At 36.0% G+C, this 22738-nt stretch overlaps 1 protein-coding gene and 1 pseudogene across 4 annotated transcripts; both read right to left on the reverse strand.

Annotated features, from left to right (window-relative positions):
- Positions 1 to 1059: 1059 nt before the first annotated feature.
- On the reverse strand, positions 1060 to 7693 carry LOC137827877 (aspartic proteinase 36). 4 transcript variants are annotated; one of them, XR_016523144.1, is made up of 10 exons: positions 7105 to 7687; positions 6553 to 6682; positions 6199 to 6446; positions 5639 to 5855; positions 4661 to 4823; positions 4515 to 4588; positions 3630 to 3720; positions 3131 to 3206; positions 2571 to 2642; positions 1060 to 1501 (listed from the first exon to the last, which is right to left on the reverse strand). XR_016523144.1 is itself a non-coding variant. In XM_068634236.2 (10 exons), exons 1-10 carry the CDS (start codon positions 7305 to 7307, stop codon positions 1359 to 1361), a joined length of 1428 nt encoding a protein of 475 aa, XP_068490337.1. In that variant the 5' UTR covers positions 7308 to 7693; the 3' UTR covers positions 1060 to 1358. The 4 variants fall into 4 exon arrangements, 1 of the variants encoding a protein (XP_068490337.1); XM_068634236.2 differs by having other exon boundaries at positions 5628 to 5855; positions 7105 to 7693; XR_016523143.1 differs by lacking the exon at positions 4515 to 4588 and having other exon boundaries at positions 5628 to 5855.
- A 2440-nt stretch (positions 7694 to 10133) lies between these two features.
- On the reverse strand, positions 10134 to 21301 carry LOC150025836 (uncharacterized; annotated as a pseudogene).
- Between the last annotated feature and the right edge of the window lie 1437 nt (positions 21302 to 22738).

The following is a 22738-nucleotide window of genomic DNA, read 5'->3' on the forward strand; positions in this document are numbered from 1 at the left end:
AGTTTATATTCAGACTTCCAGATATCGTCATCTGGGAACAACTCACCTAAAAAATGATGAAAACGAAGATGCAATGTATTTTCTTACCTCAGAACAATGTGCACAGAAACTAAGAGTAAACTTTTCCTCCATCACCACTTCAATATTGCACCAAAAAGTTGAGTTTAAAAAGTAGTGTTGGATGCACATAAAAAATGATATGGTGCGGGGTGAAATTGCCAAGTCTCTTTGGTATTTAGCAAAAACTGGATACTTTAATTCCGTTCAAGTCCAATGAGCCAAATAAAAATATAGACTCTAAACACGAAGAAGGTCATTGCTTTAGGCACTTCTTTAGTTTTCATGTGTACGAGGCAATCAAAAGATCAAATTGTCTTTTTTTTTCGTGACTTTAATAAAGAAAGTATTTTGAATGGTGTAATTTAAAAAGTATATTGTGTAATCTAAAGGCACTTACATAATCTAAAAAGCATTCCCAAATTACAAAATCTATAAACTATGTTTTTTGAAAAATTGATTTTCAGATCTAAAAATAAATTTTAAACTGTACAATCTAAAAATAAATAAATATTTTAAAATTGTACAATTCAAAAGTAGAAAAAAATTTATTGTATAATCTTGAAGTAAAAAATATTTTCAGATTACACAATCTAAAATTATTTTGTCATAATAAACAGGAGAGGACAAAATAAAGATTTTAATATTTATGGGGTGAAAAAAATTATTGGGGATAAAAAAAATTCCCCTACAAAATCAGACAAAAGAGTTCACGAAGCTTGCATGGGTAACCACTAACGCAATGCACCGTTGAAAATACAAAAAAAAAAAAACGTACTCATCACTTTATTTATGGATTCCAAATGCCACCGTTAAAGTCCCTCACTTCCGACTTTGCATCGTGCTCATGAAAGGGTTTTAACCAATCAGCTTTCCCAGTACAATAGATTATGGCAACACTCCCTCAATGAGAACAAATTAAGGCCATTTTAATTTAAAATTTGACAACAAATACTAAATGTTTATTTTACTTTTAGAGGCTGATAAACATGCACTTTGCACTTTTACACAAGTGAAACTCATTTATGAGATTGCCTTTTTAAAACTAACACGAGAATTAATGGAAATATTCAGTATCGTCATTACAAGTCAAGGCAAATACATTGATGAGGAAATCAACTCAAAAACAATACAATGACAAGAAAAAACTTCAAAAAGTATTTGCCTCTTTGTCAATTCTATCTACACTAGTAATGATTGACTATACCATATCAAGCACATTGCACACTTTATCATTCAAGGCATTATGGTACAACAAAATCAAATGAATGACATCCCAATTATATGAAAACGAATTTAATTTAATTGTTTAGAATGGCAGTTAGCAACAAAAAGAAAGTCAGTATTCTTCCAATAAAACAGGTAGAAACTGAAGAAATATCGTGTGCACCAACTGTACGCACTACTCCAGTCGCTTCATCCTTCACTTTAATGCTCGAAGAGCCTGAAACACACAACACCCCAATGCTAAGTAAGCTAACCCAAAGGCCAATAGAAATTAACACGATAGTTGTATGGATAAATAAGATAACTATAAGAATGAAACTTCTTTTGGTCAAGCTCGTGTAAATAAATTAATTAACATTTCTTACATTTCTAATAAGAAAATAAAAAGGTCATTAAAAATTAAATTACACTATCCTCCACCTAAAAATAGTCATTAATAACCTTTCCCGTTGCTTGAATTACAACTCTACTTCTTAATTGAAAAAATTACAACATCCTCCTGCAATAGTAATATATGCTACACTCCAGTATTTAATGTCTATCAGTCTCTTAGGAATACCTTTTCGCTCTTTGCGGCTCTCAACAGCATCAACAACTAATTTTGAACTATCATATTTAGAACTTCAAAAGATGAAATAAAATTAGGGCTCGCAATGTTTAAAAAAAACATTTAATTTTCTCCGGTCTAAACTCCTATATGAATAGGGCGTGTTCGAAATTAGCTTGGGGCAACACTAAAAGTTGCATAGAGAAGAAATATACCCGTAAGACTATTTTATCTTGTCCCTTTAAGAGATCCGTTTACAACAAAATAGACTAACATGTAGCACACTTAATTTCTTATGGTAAGTGTTTTAAAATTAGATGGAAAGGCAATATAAGTATCTCTCTCGCTAAAGACCTTTAAAACATTCAATACGGGAGTAGGTTTCGGCTAAGTATGATGAAACTGATTTAAATTAAAAAGTACTAAAAGGAAACAAGCTACGTGATTTCAACTATCCACAACAGAAGAGATGCAATTATTACTCCAATTTAGATTAAAATTGTTTTTTACTTAATAATATGACCCCATTATTATTATTCCTCTCTCAAGTATGATAAGTGAGTAAAATATTTAACAGTTGAGCATAATCGGAAAGGTACTATACTTAATATTGTATTGAAGTTTAAAAAAACATAAATAGGCGCAATTTTTATTATTTTAATGGACAACTAAAAAGGAACAGATGCATCATAAAACAAAGAAGGAGACAAAACGCTATGAGACTCTGCTTGGTACTCACAATTATAGTCAGTCCATCCAATGGCCATATTTTCAAGATCATATACCACTAGTTTGTTGGATAGCACCAAATCTGCAATTGAAAATAATTCCAAGTTAATCAAAAAAGATTTACAAAATGAATAAAACTAGCTTCAGTCACACAAAGACATAGCAACAGAAAAAGCAAAGGTCCAAAAGTAAGTTTACAAAAGTGTACTTAATCCAACATAAATTAGGGAATAAATGAAAAGCTGTAAGATGAACCCTCATCGGTGTTCAATTATGGGCGCTGGCCAATGGAAGAAAGCAAAAAGAGAAAGAGATAACCAACAATAATCAAACATATTATTGACAGGATGTGATATAATACACTTAACCTAATACACCTATTTGTAACAAATATAGTATTACTAGTACAAGTCAAAGCTCAATAACAGCAACACTTATAAATTAATGACCCAGATATCTTAACAATCAGAATCAGACTCAATTGGTGACTTAATGCACAAATTTTGTTTCGTAAACTTACACTAAGTTGATGGATTAATTTATAAAGTGTCATTTAATTCTAAATAGTACCTCCAAGAAGGGTCATGTCCTTTCCATTCTTGGTTTGAGTCACACTTTTCTGCCAGCCAATACACCAGATACCGCCCTGCAGTCAATCAAGCACAAATTAATATTAAGAAACACCATAATCAAATTCCAGTAATTGATCTTATAAACCCAATGTACTCAAAATAAATTCAAAAGATACACAATATATTAGTAAAATTATCCAGATGCCAATTTAAATTTTAAACCATCATTATAGTTAACATTGAACAATATATACCTTTAATTTTCATACAGAAAATTTCTCTATAACTATACATGGAATTTAATATGTATGATAAACCACAGAACACTCAGGTACATTCAAGAAATTGAGAAATCAGTTCAGACAACAGGTTAACTTAAGATTAAAAAGCCCTTAAAGAAAAACATATTTGTCAATTGAGTATTTGAGTGTCTAGCATACAAAGCTTCTCAAATAAGAAGCTGGGTACATCTATAATGAAATGAAGTTCCTACTCACTCTAAACTGAAAGAGGTAGTCGTGAGGATAAACTGTCAGAGAAAGAGAATCATCAAAATGAAGCTTCACAACTGGAAATCCACGATCAACACTGCAAGATTACAACAGTCAACAAAATAAGGGCTGCATATGCTAGACACAAAGTGCACTTGTTGCCTTTGTGAACTGATGAAATTGAATTGTCAAAAAGTGAAATGCATTTTAATTACCCAAACATCATTTGAGCAATGAATACCAAGTTACTATTCTTAAAAAAAAAAAACTTTTTGACAGATGATTCTTTTGAAATATAGTTATTTGTAAGGTGCCAACAAAAGGTTTATATACTTCTATTATACCTAAATAGTCAGACATGAGATTCTAGCTCCCTTCAGAAACAAAGAAAAAGGAGAAAATAATACAGAAACCCGAAACAGAAAATTCAAAGGACCGTTAAGGTGATTGTCATACATTTTTCTGTAACAAAAAGTCCTAATAGCACCCAATACATTCCCTTCATCAAGAAGCTAATCGGTAATTTTAAAGTCAACATATATCAAAGCTGCATCCTTGCTAAAGTACTCAAATTTTATTACACAACCTCCTATCCTAATTACTACTGCCTTGTGTCCTTTATTATCACAATTTTTTTCCTCCTGCAGGTTTCAGAACATGGATTACCGAATATTATCAAACAGTCGAAGATACATTTAAATAGAAATATGAAGTTGACACTTGACATCAAACACTATGGACTAAACAACCAAGAAAATAAACCTAAAGTATCTCCGATAAATTATGTGACATACCAGTTTAAAAGAATGAGGAATAAACTAATACTTATTCCAGTATAAACGAGAAATGTAAATTTTCAATAAAAGAATGTCACGAAGATAAGTGTCATACTTTCCAGAATACTGAAAACAACTAAATTGTTGCTCAACAAGATATAATTTCAGTCCAGGCTGCCGGGCCAAAACCTATCATAAAGAACATTAATGAATACTCAAGTAAAAATATTGATTCAGTTAAACCTTTATAGAAACACTTACCTTTAGAATCAGTTGGTCATAAACTAAGCCAGGAAGATAAGCCAAGGTTGTTCCACTATCTATTACTGTTCCCCTCCCATTTTCAGAATCAAATATATCCGAGGGAAGCTGTAGAGTATCTGTATCAACCTCAATACTCTTCAAAACCACGTTATAGTGTGCCCTATAATGGTCAAAAGATAACAGTTATGGCATAACTTTTTTAACTCAAGATCTAAACTGAATATCAAAACATTATATCTTATAGGTACCAGAAAAACATTTCGCAACTCAAAAGAGGCCTCAGATGAATATACTTTCAAAAAAGTAGCCATAAAAACAATACAAAAACAGAAAGAAGGCCTTTATTATGTGGCCTGATCACACATACAAATAGTAGCTAGTGAGATGGATGGAATTTCCTACATGCCAATTATTTTTCCAAATTCAAAGTTAAAATGGTCCCAACAGGATCCAAAAAGGGGCAATAAAAGACAGAAAATTTGAAAAGGTGTTGCTCAATACACCTGCATTAATCACATTGACATAAAGCAATAAAATTGATGGAAATATACAAATAAAAATCTATTAGATATCATTGGTATAAATACTTTATTCCTCTCTCGTATCAAGCATTTATAACATTAACTTTAAAATTATATCTTGGTTACTTCATTTTCTGAATCTTTTATAAATATATTACATCAAATGTTTGAATGCTACATGTCCAAATGGAGAAAAAAAGAACCATGCAAACTCAGTACTCTAGGGAATTTTTCTATCTTCAAATAATATTAAGTACTTCTCCCTACTTCAATTATAGAACAACCCAACCAACTAAAATATCTTGTGAACATCACGAGGTTATTTATAAGATAATTCATCATTATTGGTAGTTCCAATATTGTATGACCATCAAATTACCCTTAGATTTATATGATAACCAATATAATAGTGTGAGAATGAAATACTAAGTTACCGCACATACATTTTTCGTACCAATGGAGTTGTACTGACTTTTGGTTCCACCACTTCCCCTATGGCAAATATTCCACCGCCAAGAATATTGTCAAGGCAATGTGAAAATATTTTTTTCACCTTTCCAGACGCAGCAAGCTGTGAAAGTACAGAAGAATTTGCTTGTCCAAAACCAATTATTCCGTCAAGGGCTTGGTCAGATGATGAACCCAATGTGCCAGATTGTACAGCACCACACCTGTCAGCAAAAGATTGACCAGAGAGATATAAACAGGAGAAAAAGTTGAAATGGCAACATTTTTCTTTAATCTATCAACCTAGGAATTTATTAGCTTAAATATTTCTAATTAAAAATAGTACAGTGAAACTTCATACTTGAGTGCAAAGTTTTCACATAAACAGAAACAGATGACTCAAAAGAATGGAAATTTTGTTCAGAACCAAGATAATTCTCTGGTAGAACCCCTAATCTGATTGAACAGCAGACATGGTCGTCCTAAACACTATCATAAGAAGTCGACAATAAAAAGTTTCAGTGAGAAATTAAAACCTTGGTACTGAGTAATCGTAATTATTCTCACCCAAAAACGATGCTGCTATTTTGTGGCGTAGTACGAAGATTTCCATTGACGTGATTATAAGTAAGATAATCCTGGACATAGTATCCAGAAGTTGCACTTCCGTCTCCATAAGTTATGCTGTAGGGGCATGGAATTTCAGACTTGCACCCAGGCATTGGACCATCATACGTGGCAGCGCAAAATTCTTGGTCACAAGAAACCAGCTTTGCAGTTTTAGAGCTGTTTGGGTCATAAAGAGTCAAATCTATCTGTTGCAACAACCACAAAAATAGAAAATTCAACAAGGGATTAAAGTCGGTGGTTCAGAATTTGAATCTGCAAACAGAGGAAAAAGTTTTAAACACAGATACGTACACCGAGATCACTTTTCCTGGGACATTTGGAGCACTCAACACAATTCACCCACAGAATGTCACTTCCTGTATCAACTTGCACATAATAATCCTTCGGAGGAGAGCCAAGCCCAAGTTTTGTATAATACAGACTAAACCAAATAAACAACAACATAAACATGAAAATAAAGAAAACCACTGCTAGCTCCTTAAAAAATCATAATAATTAAACCCACTCCTATACTACAAATCAGAATTCTCAAAATTGGCCACATTCTCTCCTCAGAAGGTATATTCACACATTACCTCACAACTAGCTAGGTGAAAAAAATCTTATCAACCATCTCACTATTTTCCTTTTATTATTTTCTATAACTGTATATTTGATTTTCTTGAGAGACCATATGTTTCAATTTGGATATAAACTTATCGTACAATTTAAGACATACATTCTAAATCTAAAAAACAGTTTATACATTAAAAAAAAATATTTAGTTCTTATGAATTTTAATAACATGCAAATAAATATCCATCCGGTTAAGACACTGGTAAGAAAGAAGCAAAAGAAACGAACCCAGTCTCAGTAGGGAGACCATTGCCGCCAAGGTTGAGATCCACGGCGGAGAGAATTCGACCTTGACGGCGAGCATCGTGAGCTTTGATAGCACTTAAACTCCTTTTCCGACGCTCCACCGGGAACACTAAATTTTCGTTGGCAACGCAACAAATTTCCGCAAGTAGAATCGCCACTAACATCAGTAAACCTCTCGGATCCATTAGTTCAGTAGCCTAACGAGTTCAATTCAAGTGAAAAAACCACAGAAATAGTAGCAACAGATCCAGCACAGCTCAATGAAGCTCGATGCGATTCATTTTGGAGCTTTGGCGTAAAGGTGCATTGGTTTTGCCGTGTTCGGTCCGTTCTATTGATAAAGGTGAATTCGGCAATGGAGAGGATTATTGGGGAATGAAACAACCAACTACCAAAAAAAAAAGACCAACAGTGACCCATAGAAAATTATTATTTTCAACTCCAAACGACGCGTCTTCTACCCGTTTTGACACGATTTTTCCTTCCTTTCATTCCGCTTTTGTTGAAGGGTATCTATCATGCCGCTTTCTCACTTTTCAAATTTTATTTTCATGAAATATATTACGAACCCACAAAGAAAGCAATGTTTATGTATATATAGTAATTGTAATATGTCATAAATTTATTGACTTATTTTTTAATAATTCCATATTGGTCAAATAAAACCATTAAATTAGACTATTTTTTATTATAAAATAAGAAAATGATATAACATTAACATTGACCATACATAGTAATCTTCTTCGTTCTTTCATTGCCATGGTTTCAGTAGAATAAATGTATTCTATGAGACAAATTATTTCCTCAAGATTATGGTAAAGAAAGAGATAAAAAGGATTTTGACTTCTTCTTTGGACATGTACTCTGGAATTTAATTTTCAAATGTATATTTAAAAAAATAAAATATGGTAAAAAAATTGTTTTTGAAAACAAAATTTTAAACATGATCTTGGATCAATTGGTTCAGGTGATCTGTTAATACTAATAAATTATCACTAAAATAAATTTTAAATTTATTTTATTTTTATAAAAATAATCTATAAACTTTAATAGAATTGATGTAGGATGTAGAATATGGTTAAAATAAACTTGAAACTTAATTTTATAAAATATACGATGTTGTGAATTTTGAATAGAGTAGATGATGTAGGATCTTGAATAGCATTGTATGATTCCATAACTCATCCATTAAACCAAATATAATAAATACAATAAGAAGATGCACTTACTGTATTTAATTCGTGTAACTTCTTTTAATTAATGTGCCTAATGTAAGTAAGAACCGTTTATAAAAAGAAACAAAAGGATTGTATTTTAATAAGTGAGTGGCGAACCAAGCAAGCACCCATCGTTTTCTTATCTCTTTTCTTCAGCTTTTTGGAAAGTTTAAAGGAGAAAGAGGGTTAGAGGAACTCACGCTGAATAGGGACTTGGTGAAAATGAAAAGCTATGTATGTGCCAACATGGTGTTTAAAAACTCATCATTTTTAAGTTCACGTTCTTGTATAGCAAGATAATCATAACATTTTTGTTACTGAAAATATATTATTATAACTATTTATTCCTTTTGTGTTGTCGGGAATGATTCTATTGACCTTTTTGTGTGACTCATGTGTAATAGAAAACATTAAAATACAAGTCACTGAATCTTGTCGTAAAGTTCTTAATTTAATAGTTTGTGATGCCCACGTTAAAACCCATTAATGGATATTCCTTCTCATTATTGTCTCATTGCTATTCTCACCATTTTTATTATCGTTCTCACCTGTGTTGAGTTATAAAAAATAATATCTTGGATTACACAGTTTCAACATTTTTTTTAAATTTAGAATTGCATAATTTAAAAGATAATTTTAAAAAAAATAATAATTACATAATTTGAAAGTAAAAAATGACTTCTATGTTAAAAAATGTTTCTGAATTGTATAATGTGAAAGTATTTTTTTAAAGAATTTTCATATTTATAAGGGTGCATGATGGAAAATATGGGATTTAAAAAAATAAATCCCACATGGAATAATTGGGCATGTGAGTTGTTTAAGTTTAAAATTAGTGGATCGAAGGCCTGTTTGAAGGATTTTTGCTTTCTCCAGCCAATAATTATTAATTGCACTCGTACTAAGACCAAAAAGACTAAAATAACCTTAAATTTTAATTTAATATCCAATTGAAATTCAAACCAAAATAAGTTTATTTTTACTTCATAATCTTTTTGTTCTTCTAATATAAATGTTAAACCTTTTTTCTTTTGTTTTTTCATGTATACAACTCAAACTTCATCCCAATCTCTCTAGGTTTTTCTCCTTTTTTTTTCTTTAGAGTCTTATTCTATCTCTTATCTTTTTCAATACTAAATATTATCTTCTAGTAATTGTAGTAATATGGATAACCTAAAGATCATTTTTAACCGCAGAAATTACAAATCATCCTAAGTGTTTTTTTCTTTAAAAGTCTTTTGATTGTCTTTGTGCTTATCTTTAAGCTCAATTTTGGTTTGGTTAGTTGGAAAAATTGGTTCTCTCAATTAGTTTAGTTTTTGTCTAAAATTTGTTTGTTTTCTGTTTTTGTTGTTTTAAATCCCTAAAATATGAATCGTTCTCCTTCTATGAGCTCTAAATAACTTAAGTTATCTTTCTCAACTTATTCAAATTGAGTTAGATTTAAGAATTAAGTTCAAATTGAAGTTTGATATGTCGGTTAAATGTGTTTAAATTTAGAATTATGGAATATGTTGGTTGTGATGGATAATATTTATATATTTTGAATACTCATTTTTAGTTGATGTAAAAAATGGTGCATATTGACGTGTTTAAAACTTGGTTAGTATATAAGTTGTAAACTTGTACTATCTCATTAAACTTAGTATGTTAGAATAAGGTATATATGTTAGGAACTATGATGCATGGACACGGACACGGCACGGATATGAATACAGAGATACGGTTAAATTCAAAAATATAGAACACGACACACACACACATATATATATATATATATATTTATAAAAAAATCTAACAAAAGATAAACATATTTAAATTATAATGTTTAAATTTACATTTGTTCATCCTCATTGAAAATACAACTTCTAATTCTAGTTCATCAAGAGATAAATTAGCAATCTCAAGAATTCTATTTTCATCCAATGAAAAATCATCTCCTGCAACATCCCACAATTTAGTTACCTCTTCTTTTGTATTTTGAGGATTGAGAGAAGACATAGATAACTATGGATAAATACTAGATCCTCTTCCCTTTTAGGTGTCATCTTATTTATTTTCTGAGAATGTATGAAATAATAGGTACTTCAATTTCTTTCACAACAAGAAGAAGAACATGGTTGTCCAAGTAGCATAAGAGTTATCTTCTGAAGTGTTGGTGCATGAGTTCCATGAACAATCCACCATGATTTTGTATCCAATTTTTATGCAAACCAAGCCAAAGCCAACAAGGAGATGACCAAGGATGGACACTATACCAACCAGTCTTTGGGCGTTGACTGACCACTGGTAATGTTGGTGCCACGTAAGCGGGTCCCACGAGCGGTGTGGGTCAGCTCCTCGCAAAGCACATGCGCCAAGGAGCCAAGAGTGGTTAGACATCGGTCATCAGAATGTACCAACTTGCCATTAGACAGTGTGGAGAGGTCGGACATCGGAAACTCAAGCAGTAGAGATGGGCCACGAGAAGTGGATCCCATATCACACGCCAATTATCAGTGAGGGAGACGCCTAGATCACAAGGGCCCATGTGTGTAGAGTGGATGACGCGTTCAGGCATAACACAAAGTGTAGAGCCACTGGAAAGATATGGTTCGTGAGGGTCGTGTTCCAGGGGTGAGCTGCATGCATGGCACGTGAACAGCTAGGGCACTACGACGATAATTTAAATTCATCCCGCATCGAGCTTCTGGGCCTAAGGAGAACTTTTTGTCTGCTCCCTACCTGTCCACCATGGGTCTGGGAGAACTTGTTAGAAAAGATGGCTTTAAACTAGAGGGGAGGGGGGGGGGGTGAATTGTTTAAAGGGGTTTTCGCAAACTTTTCAAAGCTAGAATGAACTTATTTCATAAACCAATTGATTCAGCAATTCAGTTAGCCAAAATAGCAAGCAAAACTGTAATACTAGAAAAAACAATCGGTTGTTTCTTCGAAACAATCGGTTGTTTATACCAGCAAACAACAAACAAACTGAAATTAAAGAGTTAGGGATAGAGAGATTGTACACAGTTGTTTATACTGGTTCACTCCAAACTAGAGCTACATCCAGTCTTCTCAGAAACCCTGAGGATATCCACTAAGCAATCACCACTTGATCACTTACACCACAACCAAGAGAATGACCTTGAACACCTCAAGAAACACACTCTCCTTGGCCAACACTAAGATTGCTGATCTTGAACACCTCAAGAACACACAGCCAATCTCAGCAAAAAAACACACAAACGAATTGTTCAGCAGTTTACAAAGATTACACTTGTTACAGATGAATATCTGAAATCAATACAAGCAGAATCCTATTCAGCACCTTGATCAATCTCTCAACACTTTTGCAATCTCATAACTCTTTGAAAAACTCTTCTTAGATTAAAACTTTGTTTCAAGATTCTTAAAACATAAAAACAGTTTTTCAGAATATATCTAAGAATATAGTTTGTTATCAAATCTTAACAAACTCTTAATTGCATTTAAAATAGATTGGTCAAAGCATTTAATGACTGGAGTGTATTCAGTTAAAGCATTTAAAGCTCAGTCAAAGAAAACAGTTTTTCTATTATGGTTTCAAAACAAACAATCGATTGTTTCCTCGAATCAATCGGTTGTTTTGTTACTTAACAAAATCACCATTCAAAAACAGTTTTCAAACTTTCTCAAAACACCTAAGTGTAAACAATCGGTTGTTTCGACAAAACAATCGGTTGTTTCAACTTAGTTTAAAAAAACATTTTGCTTTGATAAAATTGAGATGCTAATTGCTTTGAGATTTAATCTAAGGGTTGATTACAACATTGAACTACCCCAGAACAAAGCTTAAACCAGCACAGCAGCATTAAGCAAAGCAGAGGTTTCATCATCCTTAAAAGGATTTGGATTCTTCAAAACATTGAACACCACTTGGTTCAACAGAACTCACCTTCTGGACCACCCTATCTCCATTACGGTGCTCTCACTCGAGACAAGGGAAGCTCTCTACTAACCATCCTGCCCAATCTCGAGACTTCTAGCCCAAGGAGAAACTCATAACTGACCTCATGAAAGAGGATTTCCCCGATGAACCTTACTGTTCTCGACCTTGGTGAGCTTACGCGAGGGGGAGGCTCACCGAGGAACCATACTATTTCCGACCTTAGCGTCTCACTTCAAGGGAGAGGCTTATTTTAACTGTCGAACCATACTATTCTCGGCCTTGGTAAATTTACGCAAAGGGGAAGGCCCACTGAGGAACCATACTATTCTCGACCTCAACGTCTCACTTCAGGGGAAAGGTTCATTTTAACTATCGAACCATACTATTCTCGGCCTTGGTGAATCTACGCAAATGGGGATGCCCATTAAGGAACCATACTATTCCCGACCTCAGCGTCTCACTTCAGGGGAGAGGTTCATTTTAACTGTCGAACCATACTATTATCGACCTTAGTGAATCTACGCAAAGGGGGAGGCCTACTGAGGGACCATACTACTTCCAGCCTCAGCGTCTCACTTCAGGGGAGAGGTTCATTTTAACTGTACTGCACAACATGTATTTCAACTAAATAACTGTATTTATTGGGTGGCCTCATTAAACATCCTCGCAAGGAATAGAGTGCCCCCTAGAAATGCGTACAACGCAAATAACACCTTTTCACTGAAACAAAACTTTTTAGATTAACTGCGTCCCGAATACTAGAGGTCGCCCCACTTCCCGGTCATTCTCAGCCGTTGCACGCCATCCCCAAGGGCCTCTGTCGCACTGACAGGTTCGGTCCACTCGGAGAGCGGTTGGTACTCTGGCTGACATGGATGAGTTTTCTGCCCCGGGCAACCTCCACACTGGTGATCTCTGCTCGGGTGAGAGCCTTTCCCCTCGGGGGCCGAGTGGTGACAGCGCTCACCGCGCCTTTCATTTTGAGGTTGTTCCCATAACACCTCTTCACTTCCTTCTGATCGGACTTGATAGTGATCACCGCGCCTCCAAGGGAGGGCAACTTCATCTTCATGTGCCCAGTCGAGGCGATCGCTCCCACCCTGTTCAACGCTGGTCTACCTAGCACTATGTTGTAAGCTGACGGAGCGTCGACGACGAGGTACTTGACGTTCGCAGTGCGCGAAGCCACGTCATCGGTGAAGGTTGTTCTGAGCTCTAGGTGCCCACGCACCCTTACCTGGTTCCCAGCGAAATCATACAATCAACCCGTGTAAGGTCTCAACTGGTCTAGAGACAACTATAACTTGTTGAAGGTTGACCAGAACATTACGTCGGTCGAACTCCCTTGGTTGATGAGGACGTGATGCACCCTTCTCCCTACTGTTACTACTGAGATCACCACGGGGTCATTGACGTGCGACAATTCACCCCGTAGATCGGCCATGGTGAAGGCGAGATCGACGTCGGGGACCAAATCTGTCTCTTGGGCCCCTATCGCCATCACCTCTTGCGCATATTTCTTCCGCTGGGAGGCAGTGCGCCCTCCTCCTGAGAACCCTCCAGAGATGAGGTGAACCTCGCCATGAATAGGCACCTCGTGCCCTTGATCTCCTCTCGCGGCCCCCAACGCTTTACCCTCCTAGGTCTCTTGCATGTAGTCTTTCAGGAAGCCGTTTTTCACTAGCTCGTTCAACTGATACCCTAATGCTAAACAATTGCGTATATGGTGGCCATACACCTTGTGAACTCACACCAAGCGTCCTTGTTAGGCCCCATCCTTTTGTCTCTCTTGTGGGGTACCTTCAGTCTGGTCGCTATGTTAGGAATAGCGATAAGCTCCTTGAGTTCGTCACGAAAGTCGTTCCTGGGGGGCGGCTCTCTCCGTGTGCGTGCCTCATCTCGAGACTTCTCATACGACTTTCCCGTGCCCTTCTTCACCGTGGTCACGTCATGTACCCTCATGGGCTGAGGTTGACCCACTGCTCGAGGTCGAGCAGGGCCAACTAAACCGCATTTCTCCTTGACTCAATCCTCTGCGACTATGTATGCCAGCGCGCGATGCCTGATCTCACTGAACGTCTTCGGATAAAGCCTGAGCAGCGATTCGCTGAAAGGGCCTGGTAGCATTCCCTTGACGAAAGTGTGCACCGTCATGGCCTTATCTATAGGCTTCAGCCGCACCACCTCTACCCCAAACCTGTTCAAAAACTCCTTTAAGGACTCCCTCGGATATTGCTCGATGTCGAAGACATCATACGAAATTCGAGTGGGGGCCCTGTTGACGAGGTATTGCTCCCTGAACAGCGTCGTAAACTGGTCAAAGGTAGTGATGTGTTCGTCAGGGAGATTGACGAACAATTCCAACGTTGCATCTGCTAATGTGCTCATCAGTAGTTTGCAGTACACAGTGTCAGATCCTCCCGTGAGCATCATCTGGGTGTGGAACGCCGTGAGGTGGGCCTTTGTGTCCTCTATTCCCGTGAAGGTGACTTTCAGGCCAATAGACGTAACCGGTAACGCAACATCCATGATTGCCTGGGAAAACGGCATTGGGCCCGCCCTAATTGGTATTGGTGGGGCGTGCTTGATGTGATTCCACTAGCACAATTAGAATGATTCTTGACATTCTTAGGAATCATCTTGATTTGGTTAAGAGCTAGGCACTTTATCATAGAAATGGATCAAGGTTCTATGACAATGATTAGGTTCCTTGTTGGTTTTGCGCAGCTCTTGGTTGTCCGCGTGGGAAGCAGCAATTTCAACCCTGGATGTTGCCACTGCCTCCTGAAGGGCACACATGGTATCCATGAGTTGTTGCATGGTCACATTATCCCCTCCATCGGGTGCAACATCTGGGGCGCTACAGATCCTTGCCTCGTGTTTCTCATCTCGATGAAATTTCGCTCTGGTCTTGTGAATGAGACCGAATTTTAGATCGTGCCCCACGGTGGGCGCCAAATGTTCCTGCCGGTTGACTCGATTGCCTTTGTACGTCTACGACGATCACACGCCCAATTATCTCTGCCTTCGCTCGTGCCTTTCTTCGATCAAACACCTGAAAATACAAAGACAAAGGGCGCCCTAGAGGTCGTTTCCACTCCGACGTTCAAGTCAGTATCGAGTTAGGAAACACCAAAGTAAGCTGTCAAAAGCTCTTGTGTAATCTCTGTGTGTGTATCAGCGTAAAAGTTGCGTAAGAATTCACGTACCTTATTAGGTTTGATACTACCCTTTATATAGTCTAGGGTTTCCTCTATTTCCGCTACCCGCTTTTAGGGTTACTGAGGGTGTGCCTTACTGTCGCTATCACTCACTCTTAGGGAAATCTAGCGTGTAAGGCTCCCTTACTGGAGTGCAACCTCTGACGAAATGACCACCTGGGTACCAACTCGTGCACCTAATCTCTGGGTCCATCCATCCTAGGAGTGCCCTAGCTGTTCACGTGCCATGCATGCTATTTTACCCCTACAATATGACCCTTACGGGCCATATCTCTTCCAGTGGCTCTTTACTTGTGTTACGCTTGAATGCGTCATCCACACCACACGCATGGACCCCTCGTGATCTAGGCTTCTCCCTAATTGATAACTGGTGTGTGGTCTGGGATCCACCTCTCGTGGCCCAGCTCTGCTGTTTGAGTCACCGATGTCCGATGTCTCACCGCCCTCACTTTGTTGCCAAGGACACATCAACACATCCTGGTGATCGATGCCTGACCACTCTTCGACACCTTGGCTTACGTGCCTTGTGAGACGCCGGCCCACGCCGCTCGTGGGACCGAACTTACGCGACCCCATCATTACTAGCGGTCAACGACGTCCGAGGACTGGTCGATTTCTAGAATTGTCTTTTGTATTTCTTCCTTAAGTTTTGTTGCAGTTTCCATTAAGATCAAGTTTTTAAGGCTTTGACCTTTTTCATTTGAGAGTTTTCAACCTCAAGAAAGACCTTTGTGAGAGAATAAAATTCTTTTGAGTGTTTTGAGTGTGCTCCTCTTGATTTTCTTTTCACCAAAAGTGACGCAAACTTGATAATGTATTTTCTAACTTCTATTTCACTAATTGTATATTAATTAGTGAATTATGGCTCATCTTTCTTCAGGGGAGTCATCAAAACCCCAATCTCCCCAAAAGGCATTCCTTATGGGTGAGTTGGCGGCGGCAAAAAGGTTCCTAGCACAAAAGTATGAAGAAATGAGACAAATGGAGGATAGGCTCCAAAGGCTTGAATCGGCTCAAGGAAGACAACCAAGGAGATGGGAACATAGAAGAGCTACAAGGAGTTTCACTCAATATGGTAGCCACGAGGAAGAAGAAGATTGAAGGTTGAACCACTTTAAGGAGAGGCACCAACATCCACACCATGCTCCTAAAATTTATTTGCCTTATGTAAAAATTCCTAGTTTTAGTGGGGAAGGTGATCCCAACATTTACCTCGGAATGGAGGCTAAAGTTGAACAAATTTTTATGTACATGAGGTCCAAGAAGACCAAAATGTCAAGTTAGCCTCCTTAGAATTTTTAGACTATGTCATGTAGTAGTGGCAAAAAACTGTAATGAACATTGAACTTAACAAGAGGTCAGTTGTGGTCTCTTGGATGATTTAAAGTTATGCGTGCGCACTAGGTTTGTTCCTCCTCATTATTAGAAGGAGCTCTTGTTGAAGTCGAGCTTCAACAAGGAATAAAAAGTGTTTATGTTATTTTAAAGAGCTTGAAACGACTTTAACCAAAATTGATATGCATGAAAGTGAGGAATCTAAAATGGCTAGATTTGTAAGTGGACTAAGAAGGGAAGTCCAAGATGTGGTGGAACTTTATGAGTATTCATCTTTAGAAAAATTGGTTCACCTTGTCATCATGGTTGAAACCCAACTTTCAAAGAAAAATCATTTCAAAAACTCACACAATGATGGCTACTACCAATCTTCTTAGAAAAGCAAAAACAAAACTTATTCCGAAATTTTCCCTTCAAATGTTGAGACAAATTCCACTTACAACCCTAAATATTCTAATCCCTCAACTTCAACACCTAAGTCACCTACCAAAACCTCAACTAGAAAGTGTTTTAAATGTTTAGGTTTTGGGCACATTGCATCTAGTTGTCCTTCAAAAAGAAACATGATGGTTAAAGAAGGGGTTGTGAGTGACCAAAACTCCCAAAGATCTAAGTCCCCTACCCATTCTAGATCCCCTAGTGAGGAAGAAAGTGAGAGTCCATATGAAGGAGACTTATTAGTAGTGAGGCACATGCTAGGTCAAGTTTTAAAACCTTTTGATGAAAGTCAAAGGGAAAACATTTTCCACACTAGGTGCCTCATTAATGATAAGTTGTGCTCCTTAATTGTGGATGGGGGGAGTTGTGCAAATGTGGCAAGCACAAGAGTGGTAGACAAACTTGGGTTACCTACAATCTCTCATGCAAAGCCCTATAAACTTCAATGGTTAAGTGAAAAGGGGGAGATCATAGTGAATAAGCAAATCCTCATAGCCTTTTCTATTGGTAAATATAAGGATGAGGTCTTGTGTGATGTTGTCCCTATGGAAGCTACTCATATTCTTTTAGGTAGGCCATGACAATATGATAGGAAAACCCTTCTTGATGGCCTTACCAACAAAATCTCTTTCACCTTCCATGGGCATAAGGTCACACTAAAATCTCTCTCACCAAAAGAAGTCCATGAGGACCAAATTAAAATGAAAAACAAAAGAGAAAACGAAAAAGAAAAAGAAAGAAAAGATAAACTGAGTCACAACATATCATCTTCCACAACTAAACCAATCATGTTGACTCGTGCCATGCTACCAACTGCACCTCCAAGTTGTCCTTCTTCTTTGTCATTTTCATTACCAAATAAATCTATTTACTTGACATCTTGGACAAATAAATTTTGGGATGAACATCAAACACCTCCTAAGGGTTCTCACCTTTTAAGAGGATTTTTATCACCACGTTCTTCCATCCCCAAATCTTCTTTTCCAACATGGCTTGTAAGAAGCGCTTACCCTTTTGAACTCTCCAAGCTCAAAGAACGTAAGTTTGTTTCACATCCCACACCTTGCACTATCTTATGTGTGAACAAACTAACTATGTTATCTGTAGGAGTTCTAAATTTGAGGTCGAATTCTCTCAAACCTTGGGGGCATGATGCCAACCAAACCAACAAGGAGATGACCAAGGATGCACATTATGAGAAGTCATCTCAACAATCAAGTGAAGACCTCACCAAGGATTTAGCAAACCTCACCAGAGGAAGAAATGGACACAAACCAGATCATCTAATGTTCTTCTTGCTGGTCTTCTTAAAGAATAAAACAAGTTGTAAATAATTTGGGCTCAATTTAGGGGTCCAAATAGCAAAGATAGGCTAGAATAAGGTGTTTTTAGCATAATAGGGGTTGTAGGTATCATTTTAGCTTGTTCCCAGCCATTTAGGAAGACAATTTGATCTAGCTTCTAGAAGGACAAACCTAGGATGCAGGTTTGGCTTAGTCAAACCCTACGGCTGCCCATTTTTCCTTTTTCGCATCCTACCCCTCTTGCTTGTTTTCCAAGGCTCCTTCACCTATAAATAGGAGGCTTACCCATTGTATTTTACATGTTGAAATTGAATAGAAAAGTTACTTTGCACAAATATTGTGAGAGCTTGGGTGAGTATTGTCTTCTCTTCCTTTTGGTCTTATCTTGATGAGAATGAAACTCTCAAGCGACGGCCTAACACTTATCTTGGTGGTTTCCACCCATCAAGTGGCGTGACCACCCACCACCATCTCCATAAGTTTCTTCTTCCATTTCCTTCATCTTTCCTTTCCATTAATGTTTCCTAGTTTTTCTTCTTTATTTTGGCCATTGCATACATGTCACCATACAATGTCTTTTTATCTTTGTCTTTTTATGAAATGCACCTTCACACCTACTTAACCACTTGCTTAAGTTAGTGTCCAGTGGGAATTTTCCTAAGGTCATCACCATTAACTCCTAAAATCTCAATCTTAAACCATTAATGTTTCCTAGTTTTTCTTCTTTATTTTGGCCATTGCATACATGTCACCATACAATGTCTTTTTATCTTTGTCTTTTTATGAAATGCACCTTCACACCTACTCAACCACTTGCTTAAGTTAGTGTCCAGTGGGAATTTTCCTAAGGTCATCACCATTAACTCCTAAAATCTCAATCTTAAAGTAAAGTGTCACCTAAATGAAAACATCTAAAAATCAACTCACATCAATTTTAATTCTATCCCTTAAAGAGTCAACATCAGAAAAAATCTTCTCTTCCATCTGAAAACTTTGCAAACTCTATATTTACATGTGTCCTTATGCCTGCATCATGAAAGTACCTCATTAAACATGTTTTTTCTTTCACGAGTAATTTCGTGATCTTGATGTGGGGCAAGTCTTTTTGAATCTTCATCTAACCATTCATGACTATAATATTTACAAAAGTAAAAATATATAAACATAAATCAATATAATATTATAAATTTATGATATTATAAATAATATGTACACAACAAAATATAATTATGAAATAATTTAACTTATAATGTATTACCTTGGATTTAAAGAATGAGTCAGACAATGAAGAGGTGTGCTACTCTTAGTCCAACGATAAATTAATATTAACTCTACTACCTTGAAAAATGATGAATATTCAGCTTCTGTTTTCCTTTCATGTTGGTATATGACCTTTTTCACATTTTCAATCATTGAATCCCACATTCCACATACTAAGTGAAGACATTCCATATCCGTATATGTTTTTTTTAGAACATCATAAATAGGGGCAGTAAAAGCAAGTATATAATCAACCTTTATCCACCAATTATCAATAAAAAAAGTTTCTTTCACAAATTAAGCACTATCCACGTTATCCTTTTTGTAAAGAGACCATCATCACTGATAACCATCTCTTGGAGTCCCTTTTTCAAACTTCTAAACCTTTTTAACATGACTATGGTTGAAGCAAATCTTGTTGGAGCAACAGAGAGCAACTTCAATGAGTTGAAATTATTGAACATTGATAATCTCATAGAGTGCCCCATAATAAAGTTTTTAACAAAGGTAGCATCATCAGTAATTTGTGAGATCCAAGAACATTGATGATATTGTTTTATCAATATTTTTTTCTACAAAAATACTTTTCAATGCAAGATAAAAGGTATGCACTACACAAGAAGTCCAATAGATTGAAGGAAATTTAGATTCTATGAGCATACTCGCTGCCTTACATACAACTGCATTATCAGTTATAATTTGTACCACATTGTTGTGCCCAACCTCCATAATTACATCTCTCATGTGTTTAGTAATAAATTATTTGTCTTTTATCTCACCAGATCCATCTATTGACTTTAAAAACATTGGTCCACTCTCAGTGATAGCCATGAAATTTATTAGTGGTCTTCTTTGACCATCACTCCACCGATCACTAACAATTGTTACACCTTTCTGATTCCACAAGTTCTGTATAGGTTGCAAAATATTTTCTACATGACTTCTTTCCTTTGAAAGTAAATGACCTCTCAATTTATTATATATTGGTGGTACATATCCACTAAGAATAAAAGTATTAGCTGCATAAGAAAATGCACTTCTATAATAAGGACTTCTTGCTATATGAAAAGGTAGTCCTGAAGAATAAAACATTCTCACAATTTGACAATCAAGAGTATCTCTCGCTTGAATATTGAAAGCAACTTGTAAAGAACTTTTGAATTTCGGGTAGTCTGATTTCCTTCATTAGATACAGGTGGTACAAGGAATTTTTTTTTTTTGTTTCAAACCCTTTATTTTCAATTTTGCTTCATTGTCTAATTTTTTAAACTCAACAAGTTTTGACACAGTCACATTTGGACAACTTCTAACTCCTGCTCCCGTAAGTTTTAATAAATGAGCTCTTACTCGAGTGTAGGATCCATTGAATGAAAAATTACACAAACTACATTGGATCATATTATTTCCACCACTAGTTTTTTTTCTTAGCTTTGAAACATTTCTCCACAAAGGTTTTGTTTCATCTTCTTGTTTGATAGCTTGATTAGTTATATTCATCTTAATTTCCTAACAAAAATAAAGTAAATAAATAAATTTACTTAAATGTAAATATCAAATAAATTCATATAATAGAAATAATTTATGAATAAAAAAAACATTCTAACCGGGTTAGAGGTTGAGTCGTCCAAGGTGGTGAATCCGATGTGATCAAGTAGACCAATCTCTGTCTTGACGAATTGTTGAGCTTTAACTATGAGAATCGAGTGTAAGATATATGATTAATAAGTAAATGTATTGATTAAGTAAGTCAAAATTACTCCTTCATTATTGTATTTATAGACTTGTATTTATCATTAAGTGGTTATATTTACATAACCATAAATATTTATCATTAAGTGATTATATTTACATAACCATAAATATTTATCATTAAGTGGTTATATTTACATAACCATAAACATTTATCATTAATTAGTTATATCTACATAACCATAAATATTAATCATTATCATAAAAATAATTATCAGTAATTGATTACATTTATATCATCATATAAATATTTATCAATATGTAGTAATTAATAACTAGTTATACTCATTTAAAGTTATTTAAAATATTATAATTAAATATAGAATATTGTGATTTAAAATATTTTATTTATTTTAAGTTAAAGTTTAATCTTATTTTAAAATATTAATCTTTAATACAACATTACTATTTAAAAATTAATTTAAATTATAAAAAATATTTTTATGTTTGAATTTAAAAACAAATAAAAATAAAAATATAATATTTAAATTATAAAAATGTGCATAATATTATAATTATATAATAAATTGTATTTAAATTTAAATTAAAAAATAATAATATTAAATTTAAAATGAGAAGCACGTCAATGTCATAGTTAAAGTAAAGTAATGATGATAAATGAATGTTGGTGTACCGACCAGTCCTTGGACGTCGTTGACGGCTAGTAATGGTGGCCACGTAAGTTGGGTCCCACGAGTGGCATGGGCCAGTGTCTCGCGAGCGACGCGAGCCAAGGTGCCGAAGAGTGGTTAGACGTTGATCACCAGGATGTGCTGATGTGTCCTCAGCAACAGAGTGAGAGCGATGTGACATCGGTGACTCAAATAGGAGAGCTGGGCCACGAAAGGTGGATCCCAGACAACACACCAGTTATATGTAGGGGAAGCCTAGATCACGAGGGGTCCATGCATGTGGCGTGAATAGCGTATTCATGCGCAACACAAGTAAAGAACCGTTGGAGGCGCTGAGTGATGGAAGAGAGCCCAAGCTCACCACACTATGAAAGCCAAAAGACTAAGACCGTCTAGCTTCACAAGGGAGCGTCTAGCCATGGCTACATAAGGAGCATCTATGAAGAGTTCTAGACCGTCTAGCTTCACACACACATGAGCCAAGCTACGGTTTGGGAAGAGAAGGCTTTGTTGCATAAAGGCCCATTAGGGGTACTTAGTAGATAGGATAGTG

The sequence above is a fragment of the Phaseolus vulgaris genome, chromosome 7 (assembly GCF_051622355.1).
Source record: "Phaseolus vulgaris cultivar YP4 chromosome 7, ASM5162235v1, whole genome shotgun sequence".
Lineage (NCBI taxonomy): Eukaryota > Viridiplantae > Streptophyta > Magnoliopsida > Fabales > Fabaceae > Phaseolus > Phaseolus vulgaris.

Coding starts and splice junctions, on each gene's coding strand:
- LOC137827877 (XM_068634236.2), bottom strand. CDS start 7,307: ATGGATCCGAGAGGTTTACTGATGTTAGTGGCGATTCTACTTGCGGAA. Junction 6,447..6,552: donor CCAGGAAAAGTGATCTCGGT/GTACGTATCTGT, acceptor TTGTTGCAACAG/ATAGATTTGACTCTTTATGA. Junction 5,856..6,198: donor AATAGCAGCATCGTTTTTGG/GTGAGAATAATT, acceptor TTTTGCTGACAG/GTGTGGTGCTGTACAATCTG.